This window comes from Oncorhynchus mykiss, chromosome 21, assembly GCF_057628025.1.
Source record: "Oncorhynchus mykiss isolate SJ-2025 chromosome 21, ASM5762802v1, whole genome shotgun sequence".
Taxonomy (NCBI): Eukaryota; Metazoa; Chordata; class Actinopteri; order Salmoniformes; family Salmonidae; genus Oncorhynchus; species Oncorhynchus mykiss.
The window spans coordinates 48,428,118-48,448,245 of record NC_143042.1 but is presented as its reverse complement, the minus strand read 5'-3'; the positions used below and the strand labels follow the sequence as shown (position 1 = coordinate 48,448,245).

The following is a 20,128-nucleotide window of genomic DNA, read 5'->3' as shown; positions in this document are numbered from 1 at the left end:
GAGCCAGGCCTAATCGCCCAACATCAGTGCCCGACCTCACTAATGCTCTTGTGGCTGAATGGAAGCCAGTCCCCGCAACAATGTTCCAACATCTAGTGGAAAGCCGTCCCAGAAGAGTAGAGGCTGTTACAGCAGCAAAAGGTGGACCAACTCCATAATTATGCCCATGACCTTGGAATGAGATGTTCGATGATTAGGTGTCCACATACTTTTGGTAATGTAGTGTAGTTGCTGGTTGAAAATCAAATCTAGGGCCTCCCGGGTGGCGCAGTGGTTAAGGGCGCTGTACTGCAGTGCCAGCTGTGCCATCAGAGTCCCTGGGCTCTGTTGTAACCGGCCGTGACCGGGAGGTCCGTGGGGCGACGCACAATTGGCCTAGCGTCGTCCGGGTTAGGGAGGGCTTGGTCGGTAGGGATGTCCTTGTCTCATCACGCACCAGCGACTCCTGTGGCGGGCCGGGCGCAGTGCGCGCTAACCAAGGTTGCCAGGTGCACGGTGTAGCCTCCGACACATTGGTGCGGCTGGCTTCCTGTGCTGGATGCGCGCTGTGTTAAGAAGCAGTGCGGCTGGTTGGGTTGTGTATCGGAGGACGCATGACTTTCAACCTTCGTCTCTCCCGAGCCCGTACGGGAGTTGTAGCGATGAGACAAGATAGTAGCTACTACAACAATTGGATACCACGAAATTGGGGAGAAAAGGGGTAAATAAAAAAATTAAAATAAACCGTGGAAAGCTGAAACTCCCTCCCATGCAAACCTGCTGATTAACAGCCTCTACTCTTCTGGGACGGCTTTCCACTAGATGTTGTGTGAGTTTCAGCTTTCCACGGTGACATCATTGGTTAATAGACCAATAAGAAAGAGAGTTTCAAACCTCTCTGCCAATAACAGCCAGTTTTCCGCCCCAATTCCCAGACAGTCCTAGCAAAATTCTTGCTTGAGAAACAGTTTTTTCCTAAAAATATACTTTCGCCCATTTTAATGAAAATCTATTACAGTAGGGTACTTCATTGTTACCTAGAAATTATTTGATATTGATATAAAAAGTGAAATACTCATAAAAATCCTTGCTAGTTGACCTTCTTTTACTTAAGAGATCAGACACCTCAATCCTGTCAAGTCCTCCCATGACAGATGGAGTTTATTGATCTTGTTGGGTATAATGTTACAAGACAGATGACTTTCTTACTCCAATCAATAATAAAACCATCATGCCATTTCAGCCTGTCGTTACTAGGGCAGACGAAGATTATGTTGAGTTAAGCCTGATCCTGGTCAGTCATAAGTATACAGTTTAGTAAAGGTAGCATTCTATAATGATTGTAGGTCGTACTATCAGTCTATAATGATTGTAGGTTGTACTATCAGTCTATAATGATAGTACGACCTACAATCAGTCTATAATGATCTATAATGATTGTAGGTTGTACTATCAGTCTATAATGATCTATAATAATTGTAGGTTGTAATATCAGTCTATAATGATCTATAATGATTGTAGGTCGTACTATCAGTCTATAATGATTGTAGGTTGTACTATCAGTCTATAATGATCTATAATGATTGTAGGTCGTACTATCAGTCTATAATGATCTATAATGATTGTAGGTCATACTATCAGTCTATAATGATCTATAATGATTGTAGGTTGTAATATCAGTCTATAATGATCTATAATGATTGTAGGTCGTACTATCAGTCTATAATGATTGTAGGTTGTACTATCAGTCTATAATGATCTATAATGATTGTAGGTCGTACTATCAGTCTATAATGATCTATAATGATTGTAGGTCATACTATCAGTCTATAATGATCTATAATGATTGTAGGTCATACTATCAGTCTATAATGATCTATAATGATTGTAGGTTGTACTAGCAGTCTATAATGATCTATAATGATTGTAGGTCGTACTATCAGTCTACAATGATTGTAGGTCGTACTATCAGTCTATAATGATTGTAGGTCGTACTATCAGTCTATAATGATCTATAATGATTGTAGGTTGTACTATCAGTCTATAATGATTGTAGGTTGTACTATCAGTCTATAATGATCTATAATGATTGTAGGTCGTACTATCAGTCTATAATGATTGTAGGTCGTACTATCAGTCTATAATGATTGTAGGTCGTACTATCGTACTATCAGTCTATAATGATTGTAGGTTGTACTATCAGTCTATAATGATCTATAATGATTATAGGTTGAACTATCAGTCTATAATGATCTATAATGATTGTAGGTCGTACTATCAGTCTATAATGATTGTAGGTCGTACTATCAGTCTATAATGATTGTAGGTCGTACTATTAGTCTATAATGATTGTAGGTAGTACTATCAGTCTATAATGATCTATAATGATTGTAGGTCGTACTATTAGTCTATAATGATTGTAGGTCGTACTATTAGTCTATAATGATCTGTAATGATTGTAGGTCGTACTATTAGTCTATAATGATTGTAGGTCGTACTATTAGTCTATAATGATTGTAGGTCGTACTATCAGTCTATAATGATCTATAATGATTGTAGGTCGTACTATCAGTCTATAATGATCTGTAATGATTGTAGGTCATACTATCAGTCTATAATGATTGTAGGTCGTACTATCAGTCTATAATGATTGTAGGTCGTACTATCAGTCTATAATAATTGTAGGTCGTACTATCAGTCTATAATAATTGTAGGTCGTACTATCAGTCTCTGCCCAGTTACAATGCCTTGAGTCCTGGAGAACAGGCTGGATTGATCCCCATTGTGATGTTGCTGCACTGGGCCCACAACTTGAGCGCAGATTTTCAGGTCTGCTGACTGCAGATTTCCATGATTCTGTTTGTGTGTGCTATTGGCGGCCATTGTTTTCCATTTCTATCTAACTATCTTTATTCTCAGACACAATTAGACCATGCCAGTACATATACAGTACATACCTCCGGTCCTGTGTGCGCAGTCCGTGAGCCCTCTCAATAGGAGATGGAATCTTCCCTATGGACTACCCAGTAGGTTCCCAGCTGTGTCAATTGGTGGAGAGGGAGATGAAAGCTTACACATTGACACACATTGACACACACACATATACATGCGCAAGCACACACACTCACTTACACAAACACGCACACGCGTGCACCCGTCCACACACACACATACACACACACACACACACACACAGTCAGATGCCCTTCTAGTGGAATTATGTCTTTGAAAGAGAAAGCAGATGTTTGAGAGAGAGAAAGGCAGAGATTGTGTCAAATTCTCTAGAATGGCGTTGGAGGCGGCTTATGGTAGAGAAATGAATATTCAATTCTCTGGAAACAGCTCTGGTGGACATTGCTGCAGTCAGCATGCCAACTGCACGCTCCCTCAACACTTGAGATATCTGTGGCATTGTGTTGTGTGACAAAACTGCACATTTTAGAGTTGCCTTTTATTGTCCCCAGCACAAGGTGCACCTGTGTAATGATAATGCTGTTTAATTAGTTTGTTGATATGCCACACCTGTCAGGTAGATGGATTATCTTGGCAAATGAGAAATTCTCACCAGCAGGGATGAAAACAAAGTTGTGCAAAATATTTGAAAGGAATAAGCTTTTTGTGTATTTCTGGGATCTTTTTATTTCAGCTCATGAAACCCGGGGACCAACACTTTACGTGTTGCGTTTATATTTGTATTTTTGTTCAGTGTATTTAGCACGTACCGTTTAGTAAAAAGTAAACAGTATGCCTCGGCCACAACGCAGTAGCGGCTCCTGATTGGCTGAGTAGGAGGGGCGGGGCCAAGTGAGGATGGATTTTTACAAATTCAACAGACATGCATCTCATTAACCTGCCTGATAATATCTCATTTTCAATTCTACATATTTGTCTAAACTCTGAATAGAATATAAATGGAGTTATAGGCCTGCTTAGACTGTTTATAGGCAGACTATGACATTAGACCTACACCGTAGTAGACCATACAGCCCATCTACCCTATTTAAAACGGAAAAGATGAATTGGTTCCATTTAAACATATGTATTCATGAAATCAAAGTGCTGTGACATGTATAAATAAAATCAAATAGCCTAGTACACACATCACAACTTTTAAAATGCTCAAATCAAAAGGCTATTGCACAGGAAAACGTGGACAGTCAGGTGCATGGTACATTCAGAACTGCTGGACAGTAACATAATAAACTAAAGCACTGATCACAGAGGGAACGAGATCAGAATGACTCCTGAGGCTTGATCCATTAATTATATCATTAAATAGGTAACCACGCCTACAAAACTAAGACAATCCATATGTTCAAATCAAAAGGCCTGATTAACATGACATCACTATCGCAGCCACATCCGAGTCCCCCGTGCCGACACGTTCAGAAATCAAAAAATGGTATTTAGTTTAAAAGCGCTGACGAAGGCGATGAGAACAAGAAACCATTTTCAGTGAGAAACCAGAAATCCAATTTGGGTAAAAAAAAAGTAAATGTTTACGAGTTTAAAAGACATTCAAACATGTAGCCTACAATACTAATGCTAATTTTAAGGAGAGCAAAAAACGACAGCCTACATTTAAACACCACCGCAGAAGCTTCACTGTTCGGCATGTTCCAAATGAAGAAGCCTAGTTTGGTTGTTTGGAGAACAATGGCCTATCACCCGCAGCCCACCTCTTCCAATGCATTGTGGAAACGTGTGAATCGAATTATACTAGATGAAGAGCCGAAATCAGTAGAACATCCTGGCATTTAAACCATACTCAATTTTTGATATATATATATGTAAACTGGGTGGTTCGAGCCCTGAATGCTGATTGGCTGACAGCCGTGATATATCAGACCATATACCATGGGTATGACAAAACATTTATTTTTACTGATCTAATTACGTTGGTAACCAGTTTATAATAGCAATAAGGCACCTCTGGGGTTTGTGGTATATGGCCAATATACCACAGCTAAGGGCTGTATCCAGGCACTCCGTGTTGTGTCGTGTTTAAGAACAGCCCTTAACCTGGTATATTGGCCATATACCATACCCCCTAGTGCCTTATTGCTCAAATATACATACACATAGACATATATATATATATATATATATATATATACTTACATATATGAGATTGTGTTCTTACTGATACATGTATATGTTTGTCTAATCACGTTTCATGTCATATGACATCACATCGTTTACCTTACGCCTGATTAGCTGCTACACAATCATTTGATTGCCGGCCAACAGTGTTCTGACTAATGACAATGACTTTATTGGTGATCTTTCTAGCACTTGATTCTGATGAAGTGTTTTCCTCAACAGGGGCCGAGACTGGAGCAGAGAGAGGGAGATAGAAATAGATCAATTAGAAGAGGCAGAGAGAGAAAGAGACAAAAAGGGGCCTAGACTGGAGCAGAGAGAGGGAGATAGAAATAGATCAATTAGAAGAGGCAGAGAGAGAAAGAGACAAAAAGGGGCCTAGACTGGAGCAGAGAGAGGGAGATAGAAATAGATCAATTAGAAGAGGCAGAGAGAAAGAGACAAAAAGGGGCCTAGACTGGAGCAGAGAGAGGGAGATAGAAATAGATCAATTAGAAGAGGCAGAGAGAGAAAGAGACAAAAAGGGGCCTAGACTGGAGCAGAGAGAGGGAGATAGAAATAGATCAATTAGAAGAGGCAGAGAGAGAAAGAGACAAAAAGGGGCCTAGACTGGAGCAGAGAGAGGGAGATAGAAATAGATCAATTAGAAGAGGCAGAGAGAGAAAGAGACAAAAAGGGGCCTAGACTGGAGCAGAGAGAGGGAGCTAGAAATAGATCAATTAGAAGAGGCAGAGAGAGAAAGAGGGAGAGAGTAACTTCACTTTAACGCATCTGTATCCAATTAGTTTGTTCATCTGGAACGGACAAGGAGGAAGGAGGGGTGTGTGTCCATATATATGCGTCCATGTGTGTGTGTGTGCTACCAAAACAAACCACCAGCTGGGTCCATAGAACCTAATACGGGACCAGTGTTATGTTTGTAGAAACAGACAGCTTTCAGGAAGTGCATCTGCGTCACTCTGCGTAGTGGTAGCGCCTACCTAGGGAGACCCCTAGCTCTCTGATTGGCTCGTTAAGCCCCAGTTAGGGCGGTTGGGATGGCGTTCAAATCTAAACTGGGATCAAAATTCCCCTCTGGATGGTTGGAGTGGCGCAGCCCTCTGTAGGGAAAGAGATTGGCAACCTCACGGGCCAGACCCATTACAGGGGAAGCTTTCTTATCAATACCCATAAAGTGTTGTCTTTACAACTGTGGTGACTTTTAGTTAAACCATATCTATCACCGTTGGAAGAACTGACTCGTCATGTTGACTCCAAGATACAACTGTTACCAAAAGCCATTATTAGCAAAAAACAAAACTTTATCTTGTTAAAATATCATCAGACATATAAATGACTTTATAATTCAAATAAACAAAGCAGGTTATTATTTGTGTGCTTCCACAGATTTGGTAAAATGTGATAGATGTAAAATGTGTCAGTGTTTGTTACAGATGTAGGATCTTAATTTGATTGTAGTGTATTTATTCAAGGTTTAAAAAGGCTTCTAATGTTTAAAACCTGATTTGCCCTAATTAAAAATGTATCAACCCCTACAAACATGACTATCACTTATAATCCACGTAATAATCCACATAATAATCCACATTTCCAGTTGCTGCAGGATTATTTTCCTGCTGTAGCAAACTGGATTTAATTAAGATTAAGTTCAAAATGAATTTCAAATCCCGGGTGAGGACATGTTGAATATTAATGACTGTATAAATGAACATGCACAATGTCATCATGTATGTCAACATGTGTCAATTATTAAATTGAGAACATTGTATGTTAAAAGCAGCGTGTGTGTAACTAGTTCCACAGACTTTTTTAGGTAAAATGCCCAAATAATAATTTCTAGTTGAATTAACAAATGAGAATTTGAGCCTCTGTTTTCTGAAATCGGAACCAACGTTTTTTGTTTTGTTCAGGCAACACTTCAATCGAGAAGTAAAACAAAAAAGGCAAAACAGTTTCTTAATAATAATTAGTTTTAACAATTAAATGTAGTTTTACAGTGTAGTGCAATATATAGGGAATAGGGTGCCATTTGGGACAGCTGCTGTCTAAACCAATCTGGGGAACCAGATCAGGGGTCTCACAGTAAAGGGAAAATGTAGTGGTTATTCCTTTATGTTGACTCAATTGTCTAGAATGTCCATGTGTTTTTGGGGCCGTGTTCACAATGTGTCTCAGAGCATTTGAAATGCTCATGAATAAGAGAGGAGGGGGTCTGATCCTGGATCAGCACTCTTACTTAGAGATGCTTTGCGAGTACATGTCTGGTAATGTTAGTGGTCATATCCTTCCACAGGACCCCAGGTTCAATGCAGAGGTGGATCAGATCACAGGCTATAAGACGCAGAGTATCCTGTGTATGCCCATCAAGAACCACAGAGAAGAGGTAAGACACAATACAGTGCATACAAGATACAGTACTCAGCTACTCAGAACGAATTATAGAGAGCAGGTAAGACACCATAGACAGGTGAACACATTTCAGCTCTCCAACACTAACATGTAGAGGGGATTACAGACCATAGATATCTCACAACACTAGCTACATACTTAGACAAAAAGGTGCTATCTAGAATTTAAAACGACTACTCTGCTGTCCTCATAGGTGAACCCTTTAAAGGACCCTTTTTGGTTCCAGGTAGAACCCTTTTAGGGGTCTACATGGGGACAGTCGGAGAACCCTTTTGGAACCCTTTTTTCTAAAAGTGTAGATTGTACCCATATTGAACAATTTCAAGATGCACATGGAGTTATTTTCAGAGTTTACAATAGAGCAATTGAGGTCAAAGAGAAATAATGTAATCTAATTGTTTTTTATTCTGTTCTGTTCTTTATAGTTGTGGTTGCATTTTGATGGATGCTCTCCCTGCTCTCTTTCCCCTCTCCTCTCTCTTCTACCTCTCCTCTCTCTTCCCCTTCTCCTATCTCTTCCCCCTCTCCTCTTTCTTCTCCATCTCCTCTCTCTTCCCCCTCTCCTCTTCTCCCTCTCCTCTCTTCTCCCTCTCCTCTCTCTTCTACCTCTCCTCTCTCTTCCCCCTCTCCTCTCTTCCCCCTCTCTCTTCTCCCTCTCCTCTCTTCCCCCTCTCTCTTTCCCCTCTCCTCTCTCTTCCCCCTCTCCTTCCTCTTCCCCCTCTCCTCTCTATTTCTCCTCTCTCTTCCCCTTCCCCTCTCTTTCGCCTCCCAGGTGGTAGGAGTGGCACAGGCCATCAACAAGAAGTGTGGAGAGAATGGGACTTTCACTGAACAGGATGAAAAGGTACTGGGAGAAAGACACTGCACTCCTTGAAAAAAGGTTCCTCATAGAACCAAAAAGGGTTATATCACTTGCTTCATAAATGGAACCTCTAAAAGTTCTATATAGAACCTTTTTATATGGTTCTTTGATCAGAACCCCAAGGGAACCCCACTGAACCAAAATTGGTTCCATATAGAAAGAACCCTGTATGGTGCCATGTTTGAACTATGGCTGCTAATAATACATTAGAATACATCATTTTGTCTAATAATATAATTTAATAAATAATTAAATAATGGACAAAAGAATGCCAGGCACACCAGTTTGTGTCAAGAATTGCAATGCTGCTGGGTTTTTCACACTCAACAGTTTCCTCTGTGTATCAAGACTGGTCCACCACCCAAAGGACATCCAGCCAACTGTGGGAAGCATTGGAGTCCAAGTCGTGCATTCTAAGAGCATTAAGTCCAAGTCATGCATTCTAAGAGCATTAAGTCCAAGTCGTGCATTCTAAGAGCATTAAGTCCAAGTTGTGCATTCTAAGAGCATTAAGTCCAAGTCATGCATTCTAAGAGCATTAAGTCCAAGTCGTGCATTCTAAGAGCATTAAGTCCAAGTCATGCATTCTAAGAGCATTAAGTCCAAGTCGTGCATTCTAAGAGCATTAAGTCCAAGTCGTGCATTCTAAGAGCATTAAGTCCAAGTCGTGCATTCTAAGAGCATTAAGTCCAAGTCGTGCATTCTAAGAGCATTAAGTCCAAGTTGTGCATTCTAAGAGCATTAAGTCCAAGTCGTGCATTCTAAGAGCATTAAGTCCAAGTCGTGCATTCTAAGAGCATTAAGTCCAAGTCGTGCATTCTAAGAGCATTAAGTCCAAGTCGTGCATTCTAAGAGCATTAAGTCCAAGTCGTGCATTCTAGGAGCATTAAGTCCAAGTCATGCATTCTAAGCGCATTAAGTCCAAGTCGTGCATTCTAAGAGCATTAAGTCCAAGTTGTGCATTCTAAGAGTATTAAGTCCAAGTTGTGCATTCTAAGAGCATTAAGTCCAAGTTGTGCATTCTAAGAGCATTAAGTCCAAGTTGTGCATTCTAAGCGCATTAAGTCCAAGTTGTGCATTCTAAGCGCATTAAGTCCAAGTTGTGCATTCTAAGAGCATTAAGTCCAAGTCGTGCATTCTAAGAGCATTAAGTCCAAGTTGTGCATTCTAAGAGCATTAAGTCCAAGTAGTGCATTCTAAGAGCATTAAGTCCAAGTCGTGCATTCTAAGAGCATTAAGTCCAAGTTGTGCATTCTAAGAGCATTAAGTCCAAGTCGTGCATTCTAAGAACAAGTAAAGAAAGTCGAGTCGAGTTCCAAGTTTTTTCAAGTCTTAAGTCAAGATTTGGCAGTGATTACAGCTGTGAGTCTTTCTAGGTAAGTCTCTAAGAGCTTTGCACACCTGGATTGTACAATATTTGCACATTATTATTTGTCAAGTTGGTTGTTGATCATTGCTAGACAGCCATATTCAAGTCTTGCCATAGATTTTCAAGTTGATTGAAGTCAAAACTATAACTAGGCCACTCAGGAACATTTAATGTCGTCTTGGTAAGCAACTCCAGTGTATATTTGGCCTTGTGTTTTAGGTTATTGTGCTGCTAAACAGTGAATTTGTCTCCCAGTGTGTGTTGGAAGAACGACTAAACAAGGTTTTCCTCTAGGATTTTGCCTGTGCTTTTATTTTTTTTGCCACATTTTTAACAGTTTTACTTCAGTGCCTTATTTACAAACAGGATGCATGTTTTGGAATAGTTTTATTCTGTACAGGTTTCCTTCTTTTGACTGGCATCCATCCTCAGTTTTCTCCTGCCACAGCCATTAAACTCTGTAACTGTTTTAAAGTCCCCATCGGCCTCATGGTGAAATCCCTGAGTGGTTTCCTTCCTTTCCAGCGACATAGTTAGGAAGGACACCTGTATCTTTGTAGTGACTGGGTGTATTGATACACCATCCAGTGTAGTTAATAACTGCACCATGCTCAAAGGGATATTCAATGTTTGCTTCCCCCCCCCCATCTACCAATAGGCGCCCTTCTTTGCGAGGCATTGGAAAAACTCCCTAGTCTTTGTGGTTGAATCTGTGTTTGAAATTCACTGCTCGACTAAGGGACCTTCCAGACAATTGTATGTGTGGGGCACAGGTATGAGATAGTCCTGAAAAATCATGTTAAACACCATTATTGCAAACAGAGTGAGTCCACGCAACTTATTATGTGATTTGTTAAGCACATTTTTACTCCGAATGTATTTAGGTTTGCCATAACAAAAGGTCTGAATACTTATTGACTCAAGACATTTCAGCTTTTAATTTTTAATTCATTTGTAAAAAAAAAAATCTGAAAACATACAGTAATTCCACTTTGACATTATGTGGTTATTCTGTGTAAGCCAGTAACAAAACCATCTCAGTCCATTTGATATTCAGCCTGTAACACAACAAAATGTGGGAACATTCAGGGGTGTGAATACTTTCTGAAGAACCCCTTTTTTCTAAGAGTGTTCAATGCTCTCCTACTCTCATTATTTTCTCCATTTCTCTATAAATGCCACACTCTGAATCGAGTTTATAGTCTGATTCCCCTGACAGGACTTCTCTGCCTACCTGGCCTTCTCCGGGATCGTCCTACACAACGCCCAGCTCTACGAGACGTCCCAGCTGGAAAACCGACGGAATCAGGTTTGTTGCCGTCTGTCAGTGTGTGTGTGTGTGTGTGTGTGTGTGTGTGTGTGTGTGTGTGTGTGTGTGTGTGTGTGTGTGTGGGTGTGTGTGGGTGGGTGTGTGGGTGTGTGTGTGTGTGTGTGTGTGGTGTGCGCATATGCGTAGGTGGGTGTCTGTGTGGGTGTGTGTGTTAGCATGCTTTCTTGTGAGTGTGTGTTCATGTTTTTGTGTTTGTGTATGAGTATGTGGGTGTGTGTTCATGCGGTCATGTTTCTGCACTGTAAATAAAAAATAAAAAAGTTTCAAATTATTGTTAAGTAACTGGTTAACAGCCTTTTTTTGGTGAACTGTGGAACCAGTTAACAATAATTAGTTGAAACAACTTTATTGTTTTATATATTTTTTTACAGTGTGTGTGTGTTCATGGTTTACTATGCATGTCTCCCCCAGGTGCTGTTGGACCTGGCCAGTCTGATATTGGAGGAGCAGCAGTCCCTGGAGGTGTTACTGAGGAAGATAGCAGGCACCATCCTCTCCTTTATGCTGGCCCAGGGCTGCACTGTGTTCATAGCTGACGGAGACGTTATGGTGAGTTCACACACGCACGCACGCACGCAAGCACACACACACACTCATGCACACGCAGTCCACCTTGACAGTCTCATGGTGAGAGGACAAAGAAAAGACAGGAAAAATGACAGGGATTGAGAAAAGAAAAGAGAAAATGACAGGGATTGAGAAAAGAAAAGAGAATATGACAGGGATTGGATGGACAGTGAGGCACATTGTGAATAGAATTCCTCAGTGAGAAGATAAAATGCAGGAATCCCACAGTATTCTATATATAGAACCACAATGATAATTACTGTATACCTCTTGTGTATTTCCAGCCTTGAATACCTTTGATGCTTTCTATTCAGTCAGAACATAGACACTCAACAATCTGCAATACTGTTGGTATGAATGATGATTAATAAAAGCAGAGTTCTAAATAATTAGATAGTACCAATCTTTCCCATTCATTTCAGATCGAGGCCTATGGATTTCACTTAGTCCTACTCTTAGAAAAAAAGGTGCTATCTACAACCTAAACATGTTCTTTGGCTGTCCCCATAGGATACCTCTTTGAAGTACCCTTTTTGGTTCCAGGTGGAACTCTTCGGTGTTCCAGGTAGAACCTTTTCAACAGAGCTTCCGACATGGAACCCAAAAAGGTTCTACCTGGAACCAAAAAAGGGTTCCACCTAGAATCAAAAAGGGTTCTCCTATGGGGACAGCAGAATAACCCTTTTGGAACCCTTTTTTCTAAGGATGGTATGGAATCTTCAACACAGATTTTGGACTGAACTCGACCACCTTCGTAGGACAATATAACAGATGTATATTTTGAGTTGAATTTTCATCTGCAGTCCAAGTACAAAGCCTAAACAAATACAGACGGACCAATCAGAACACGTCTCCCTCCAAGTGTGGTCTAGGCTAGTCTAGCCAGCAATAATGGCACTCAAGCTAAAAAACAACACTCAGAAATCTTAAAGTACATTATGTTGTCACATTGTTGTTCAGCGATGACAGTAATTCGTCTGAGGATCATAATACATGTCTTAATGTATTTGATGATGTGTTCTGACTCTTGTCTTCGTAAAATAGTGTTATTCTATCAAAAATGTATTCAAATAGCTACAGTCTTCTTAAGAACTGAACATGTCTAATTCTGTAGTGTCAGACAGAACCTTATGGCTGAACCCAGATTGACATTTCAGAGCCATAAGGTTCATAAGGGTCATAAGGTTCATAAGGGTCATAAGGTTCATAAGGTTCACACCCCCTGTACTTTAAGTGCCTTTAAAGTGAGGACTATAATGGGTTATGAAAGAAGAATTCACTACAAAACAGTTCTGAGATCTGGGATGTGAAAACTTTGATGCTCGATATCTCAGAACTATGCTTTGCGCAGATAGAACCTTCTGGTCCCAAGGTCACAAAATCTTTGTCTATTTATTGAGGCTACCAGACAGCCCTTTTCATCATTTTGTCTTCAACACATTTTATAATAATTCATTTGAACAACAAATTCCTGAATGCAAGCTTCATAAGTACATTTTGACATACCAGTAGGTCTGGGCTGGTAATTGTTGCTTGATGCCTCATTGCTGATGAGCTTGCAAAGTAAAAAGTTAATATTCTTGTTCACCAATTTTTTGGGGAGCTTCATATTTATTGATGGGAATCTTCTCTCCCTAAAATTTGACATTTGCACTGCACCCAGTCCTATACTGTAGCTCTAGGCCTACACTAAATCAGCAATCTGTTTGCTAGCTCAGTGGTTCTCAACATGTTCTCAACAACAAAAAAGGAGTGATTCAAACCTTGCAACCCCCCTGCGCATGCACATGCACACACACAGGGCAAAACACGTGTGCACAATCGCTGCGCAAATGTAGCCTGTCATTACAGCCATACACGGTGATGCATTTTCAAAACGCAAGATACAGAAATGAACTGCGTTTTACACCTGCATTTTGAGCTAAAAGTCATTCATGTTAACAGTCAATATCAACTAGGGATATCATGTGACATTGTCACGCGGGATCATACGGCCAACCTGTATGTGGAGTTTGCAGGATCGGATGGAGAGCATGATCTGTCTGTAGCCGCCTTCTTCCTAACAAATATCGTAATTTATTCGCCTGAATATGCTACATCTTCATCCCATAAGCATTGCAGGTGGTGCGATGTTAGACGTATAGTCAGTACCACCACTGAGGTATATAGTTATAACCCTCCCAATGTGAAATATGAAAACGATCAATGAAATCGCCGGCTAGACTAATGTTCTGGCGAAGATGCGACCATAGCATATTGCTAAACTGTTGTTTATATGGATAATATTAACTAGGTAGGCTACTCGGTTTTTGCCAGGAGAAAATTCAACAAAGCACTTTCTAGTCACTAATCTGGATTTGAGGCCACTTTTGCGTGCCAATGCTGATGATTGGTTATTGGTCAACAGTCAAGATTAGCCATTTATTTTGGTTCTGAGGCACAGATCTGACGGTTTTTAAACTATTTAATTTTTTTGTACCGAAAGTGGTCTGATGAAGCTGATGCCAAGCGGCAGGACTGTTTCTCTTGCACAGACTGGAATATGTTCCGGGATTCATCCCATAACCATCAGTCACCAGCTTCATTAATAAGTGAATTGACGATGTCATCCCCACAGTGACCGTACATACATATCCCAACCAGAAGCCATGGATTACAGGCAACATCCGCACTGAAATAAAGGCTAGAGCTGCCTTATAATGCTGCCGATGTGAGTAAGACCTTTAAACAGGTTAATATTCCATCAGACGGATTACCAGGATGCGTATTCAGAGTATGCGCTGACCAGCTTGCAAGTGTCTTCACTGACATTTTCAACCACATTACATTTTTGGTCCACACACAGTTGTGAAGAAGGCACGACAACGCCTCTTCCCCCTCAGGAGACAGAAATGACTTGGCATGGGCCCTCAGATCTTCAAAAAATTCTACAGCTGCACCACCGCCTGGTATGGCAACTGCTTGGCATCCGACCGCAAGGCACTACGGCGGGTAGGTTGTATGGCCCAGTACATCATTGGGGCCGAGCTCCCTGCCATCCAGGACCTCTATACCTCCCCTAACGTTGTCAAGGACTCCGCCCACCCAAGTCATAGGCTCTTCCCTCTGCTACCGCATGGCAAGCAGTACCGATGCACCAAGTCCCAAGCCATAAGACTGCTAAATAGTTAGTCCAGGTTAACTATTGAACTATTTGCATTGACCCTTTTTGCACTCTTATGACTCATCACATCCTCTGATGCTACTGTTTTATCTATCTTCTTGTCTGGTCACTTAATCCCTACCTACAGTGCATTCGGAAAGTATTCAGACCCCTTGACTTTTTCCACATTTTGTTACATTACAGCCTTATTCTAACATGGATTAAATAGTTTTTTCCACCTTATCAATCTACACACAATACCCCATAATGACAAAGCAAAAACATTGACATTACTTTTGCAAATGTATAAAAAAATCAGAAGCAGAAATAGCACAATTACATAAGTATTCAGACTCTTTACCCAGTACTTGGTTGAAGCACATTTGGCAGCAATTACAACCTTGAGTCTTCTTGGGTATGACGCTACAAGCTTGGCACACCTGTATTTGGGGAGTTTTTCCCATTCTTCTCTGCAGATCCTCTCAAGCTCTGCCAGATTGGATGGGGAGCGTTGCTGCACAGCTATTTTCAGGTCTCTCCAGAGAGATTCGATCTGGTTCAAGCCTGGGCTCTGGCCGGGCCACTCAAGGACATTCCGAGACTTGTTCCGAAGCCACTCCTGCGTTGTCTTGGCTGCGTGCTTAGGGTCATTGTCATCAAGGATCTCTTTATACTTTGCTCCGTTCATCTTTCCCTCGATCCAGACTCCCAGTCCCTGCTGCTGAAAAATATCCCCACAGCATGATGCTTCCATCACCATGCTTCACCGTAGGGATGGTGCCAGGTTTCCTCCAGACGTGACACTTTGCATTCAGGCCAAAGAGTTCAATCTTGGTTTCATCAGACCAGAGAATCTTGTTTCTCGTGGTCTGAGAGTCCTTTAGGTGCACTTTGGCAAACTCCAAGCAGGCTGTCATGTGCTTTTTACTGAGGAGTGGCTTCCATCTGGCCACTCTACCATAAAGGCCTGATAGGTGAAGTGCTGCAGAGATGTTTGTCCTTCTGGAAGGTTCTCCCATCTCCACAGAGGTACTCTGGAGCTCTGTCAGAGTGACCATTGGTTTCTTGGTCACCTCTCATACCAAGGCCCTTCTCCCTCAATTGCTCAGGTGTTTCTGTTTTTTACATTTGTAATACATTTGCAAACATTTCTAAAAACCTGTTTTCACTTTATCCTTATGAGGTATTGTTTGTAGATTGATGAGGAAAAAAAATAAATCCATGTTAGAATAAGGAAAAAGTCAAGGGGTCTGAATACTTTCCGAATGCACCGTATATGTACATACAGTATATATCTGAATATATATATACAGTATATTTCTGAATGTACCTACAGTATATATCTGAATGTATATACAGTATATTTCTGAATGCACATACAGTATATATCTGAATGTATATACAGTATATTTCTGAATGTACATACAGTATATATCTGAATGTATATACAGTATATTTCTGAATGTACATACAGTATATATCTGAATGTATATACAGTATATATCTGAATGTACATACAGTATATATCTGAATGTACCTACAGTATATATCTGAATGTATATACAGTATATTTCTGAATGCACATACAGTATATATCTGAATGTATATACAGTATATATCTGAATGTACATACAGTATATATCTGAATACACAATTACTGATGTATTTATTCCTTGTGTTATTATTTTTCTACACTTCTATAAATGGTCATTTCTACTTTCATCTACGGTGAGGAGTGTGATGTATTGCAGTGAGTAAGAAGAGGAGAACACTAGACACTAAGACCAGACGTCTCCATTATGTTATCTTGTGTTGTGTTTAAGACTTTAAGAGGGAGAAAAGGATGGAGTTGACTAGAGAGAGCTGAAAGCTTTTCTGTACAAGGCTGCAATTTGGATTGAAAGTTGTTTTGCCCGAAATGAGTCACCTTCACAATCAGGAGAGGAGAAAGGGCCTCTTCTAATGCCACTGAAGTAAGAGTGGCACTCTGGTCAAACGGAATCAATCACGATCCGCCCCCTGTGTCTGTCTGTCTGTCTGTCTGTCTGTCTGTCTCTCTGTCTGTCTGTCTGTGTCGTCTCTGTCTCTGTGTGTGCATGCACACAAATGTGTGTGTACTTGTCCTGCAGACATGTGTTTGGGTGCGTATGTGTCAGTAAGACAAACATCTCCACAGCACACTGTGGCCAAGACTCGACCTCCATCATATTTACCAAGCAGAAAGCATCTAAACCATCAATGTTCCACAGTAGTTAGAAACAGACCCACATTTTATTACCGTTCCACTAACATCTCAGAGGAGGTTGTCATAGATACTGAGAAAGATATGAGTCTGTGGTTAACATCTTTGGCACAAACAGGGAGCCGTCCAGGTGACTGTGTGTGTGTGTGTTTCTCATTGCCAGGCCAGCTGTTTCTTTCTCTCCAGCAGCATACCGCCCTGCGTCCGACTGCTGGTGTGCTTCTGAAGCTAAGCAGGGTTGGTCCTGGTCAGTCCCTGGATGGGAGACTAGATGCTGCTGGAAGTGGTGTTAGAGGTCCAGTAGGAGGCACACTTTCCTCTGGCCTAAAAAAAATATCCCAATGCCCCAGGGCAGTGATTGGGGACATTGCCCTGTGTAGGGTTTCATCTTTCGGATGGGACGTTAAACAGGTGTCCTGACTCTCTGTGGTCACTAAAGATCCCATGGCACATTGTAAGAGTAGGGGTGTTAACGCTGGTGTCCTGGCTAAATTTCCAATCTGGCTCTCATACCATCATGGTCACCTAATCATCCCCAGCTTACAATTGGCTCATTCTTCTCCCCTGTAACTAGTCCCCAGGTTGTTGCTGTTAATGAGAATGTGTTCTCAGACACTTTTTCATCCAATATACATTATATTAGGTGGTTGGAATTATGTTTAATTAGACATTTGATTTGGCCTTGTTTCAATGTTGATAGTAAAATGGTGTCATGAATCAACGTTATTGTTTCAACGTCATACCATCAACCTAAATAAAGAGCTATATTGAAATAAAATGTGCATCCCAAGCTGCATTCTCAGAGTATGTACAGACCAGCTGTCTGGAGTGTTTACGGTCATATTCAATCACTCCCTATCCCAGTCTATTGTCCCCACTTGCTTCAAGATGTCCACCATTGTTCCTGTACCCAAGAAAGCAAAGGTAACTGAATTAATTGACCATCTCCCCGTACCACTCACTTCGGTCACCATGACGTGCTTTATAAAGGCTAGTTAAGGATCATATCACCTCCACCTTACAAGACACCTTAGACCACAGGAGGTTGGTGGCACATTAATTGGGGAGGACGGGCTTGTGGTAATGGCTGAGGCGGAATGTGTGGAATGATATCAAATACTTCAAACTCATGGTTCCCATGGTTTCCATGGTTTCCATGGTTTCCATGTGTTTGATACCATTCTATTTACTCCATTCCAGCAGTAATTATGAGCCGTTCTCCTCTTAGCAGCCTCCACTGACCTAGACCCACTACAATTCACATGCCGCCCCAATAGATCCATGAACGACGCAATCACCATTACACTGCACACTGCCCTATCCCACCTCGACAAGAGAAATACCTACACTATATATACAGAAGTATGTGGACACCCCTTCAGATGAGTGGATTCGGCTATTTCAGCCACAGCCGTTGCTGACAGGTGTATAAAATCAAGCACACAGCTATGCAATCTCCATAGACAAATATTGGTTGTAGAATGGCCTCACTGAAGAGCTCAGTGACTTTCAACGTGGCATTGTCATAGGATGCCACCTTTCCAACAAGTCAGTTTGTCAAGTTTCTGCCCTGCTAGAGCTGCCCCGGTCAACTGTAAGTGTTGTTATTGTGAAGTGGAAACGTCTAGGAGCAACAACAGCTCAGCTGTGAAGTGGTAGGCCTCACAAGCTCACAGAACGGGACCGCCGAGAGCTGAAGCGCTTAGCGTGTAAAAAAATAGTCTGTCCTCGGTTGCAACTCTCACTACCAAGTTCAAAACTGCCTCTGGAAGCAATGTCAGTACAATAACTGCTTTTCGGGAGCTTCATGAAATGGGTTTCAATGGCCGAGCAGCCGCACACAAGCCTCAAATTTTAGATGTAGTTCTCAATAGTCCTATAAATAGGATGTCAAACTCTTTGATATTAATAGTACACTTTTATCTTTGGAATATTATATATTATTTTTTATTTATTTTACCTTTTTTTACCTTTATTTAACCAGGCAAGTCAGTTAAGAACAAATTCTTATTTTCAATGACGGCCTGGGAACAGCCTGGGAACAGTGGGTGTCTGTTCAGGGGCAGAACGACAGATTTGTACCTTGTCAGCTCGGGGGTTTGAACTCGCAACCTTCCGGTTACTAGTCCAACGCTCTAACCACTAGGCTACCCTGCCGCCCCATTATAAACATGAACGCACGTTTGCTCATGCACACACACACTCCCCTTTCACACATACAGTCCCCCCCCACAGCCTCCAGAAAAAAATGCTACTTTTATCTACGGCGAGGAGTGTGATGTATTGTAGTAAGTAAGAAGAGGAGAACACTAGACACTAAGACCAGACGTCTCCATTATCTTGTGTTGTGTTTAAGACTTTAAGAGGGAGAAAAGGATGGAGTTGACTAGAGAGAGCTGAAAGCTTTTCTGTACAAGGCTGCAATTTGGATTGAAAGTTGTTTTGCCCGAAATGAGTCACCTTCACAATCAGGAGAGGAGAAAGGGCCTCTTCTAATGCCACTGAAGTAAGAGTGACACTCTGGTCAAAGGGAATCAATCACGATCCGCCCCCTGTGTCTATCTGTCTGTCTGTCTGTCTGTCTCTCTGTCTCTCTGTCTGTCTGTCTGTCTGTGTCGTCTCTGTCTCTGTCTCTGTGTGTGTCTGTCTCTCTGTGTGCGTATGTGTCAGTAAGACAAACATCTCCACAGCACACTGTGGCCAAGACTCGACCTCCATCATATTTACCAAGCAGAAAGCATCTAAACCATCAATGTTCCACAGTAGTTAGAAACAGACCCACATTTTATTACCGTTCCACTAACATCTCACAGGAGGTTGTCATAGATACTGAGAAAGATATGAGTCTGTGGTTAACATCTTTTGGATGTTTGGATGTTTTGGCTGAAATGCAGATATCCAACAACAGTAAATATGAATAGCATAGGCAGCGTGTCCTCCATTAGATGTTATGTGGTTGTTTGAGGGTTGCCCTATCTGATTAAGTCGAGCACTGACCCAAGTTGTAAAGCTTATTGTTGGTCAAAGATTAGAGCTTGGGCCATAGGGGTTGTTTTTTCACTGTAGCTTCATTAGTACTGCGGCAACTGGCCTCGGCTCAAATAGGGAGCCATCCAGGTGACTGT

The 20,128-nt window shown here is 41.3% G+C and overlaps 1 protein-coding gene across 5 annotated transcripts in view; it reads left to right on the top strand.

Annotated features, from left to right (window-relative positions):
- LOC110500730 (cGMP-specific 3',5'-cyclic phosphodiesterase) overlaps window positions 1-20,128 on the top strand; it is a 106,046-nt gene that overhangs the window by 38,963 nt on the left and 46,955 nt on the right. For all 5 annotated transcript variants that reach the window (XR_016490376.1, XM_036958213.2, XM_090214856.1 and 2 more), the window contains exons 4-7: window positions 7,376-7,465; window positions 8,264-8,335; window positions 10,942-11,031; window positions 11,464-11,601. Coding sequence is in view for 4 of the 5 variants with exons in the window: in XM_036958213.2 (XP_036814108.2) it covers window positions 7,376-7,465; window positions 8,264-8,335; window positions 10,942-11,031; window positions 11,464-11,601 (390 nt within the window). In the remaining variant the exon portion in view is untranslated. The remainder of the gene's footprint in view (window positions 1-7,375; window positions 7,466-8,263; window positions 8,336-10,941; window positions 11,032-11,463; window positions 11,602-20,128) is intronic.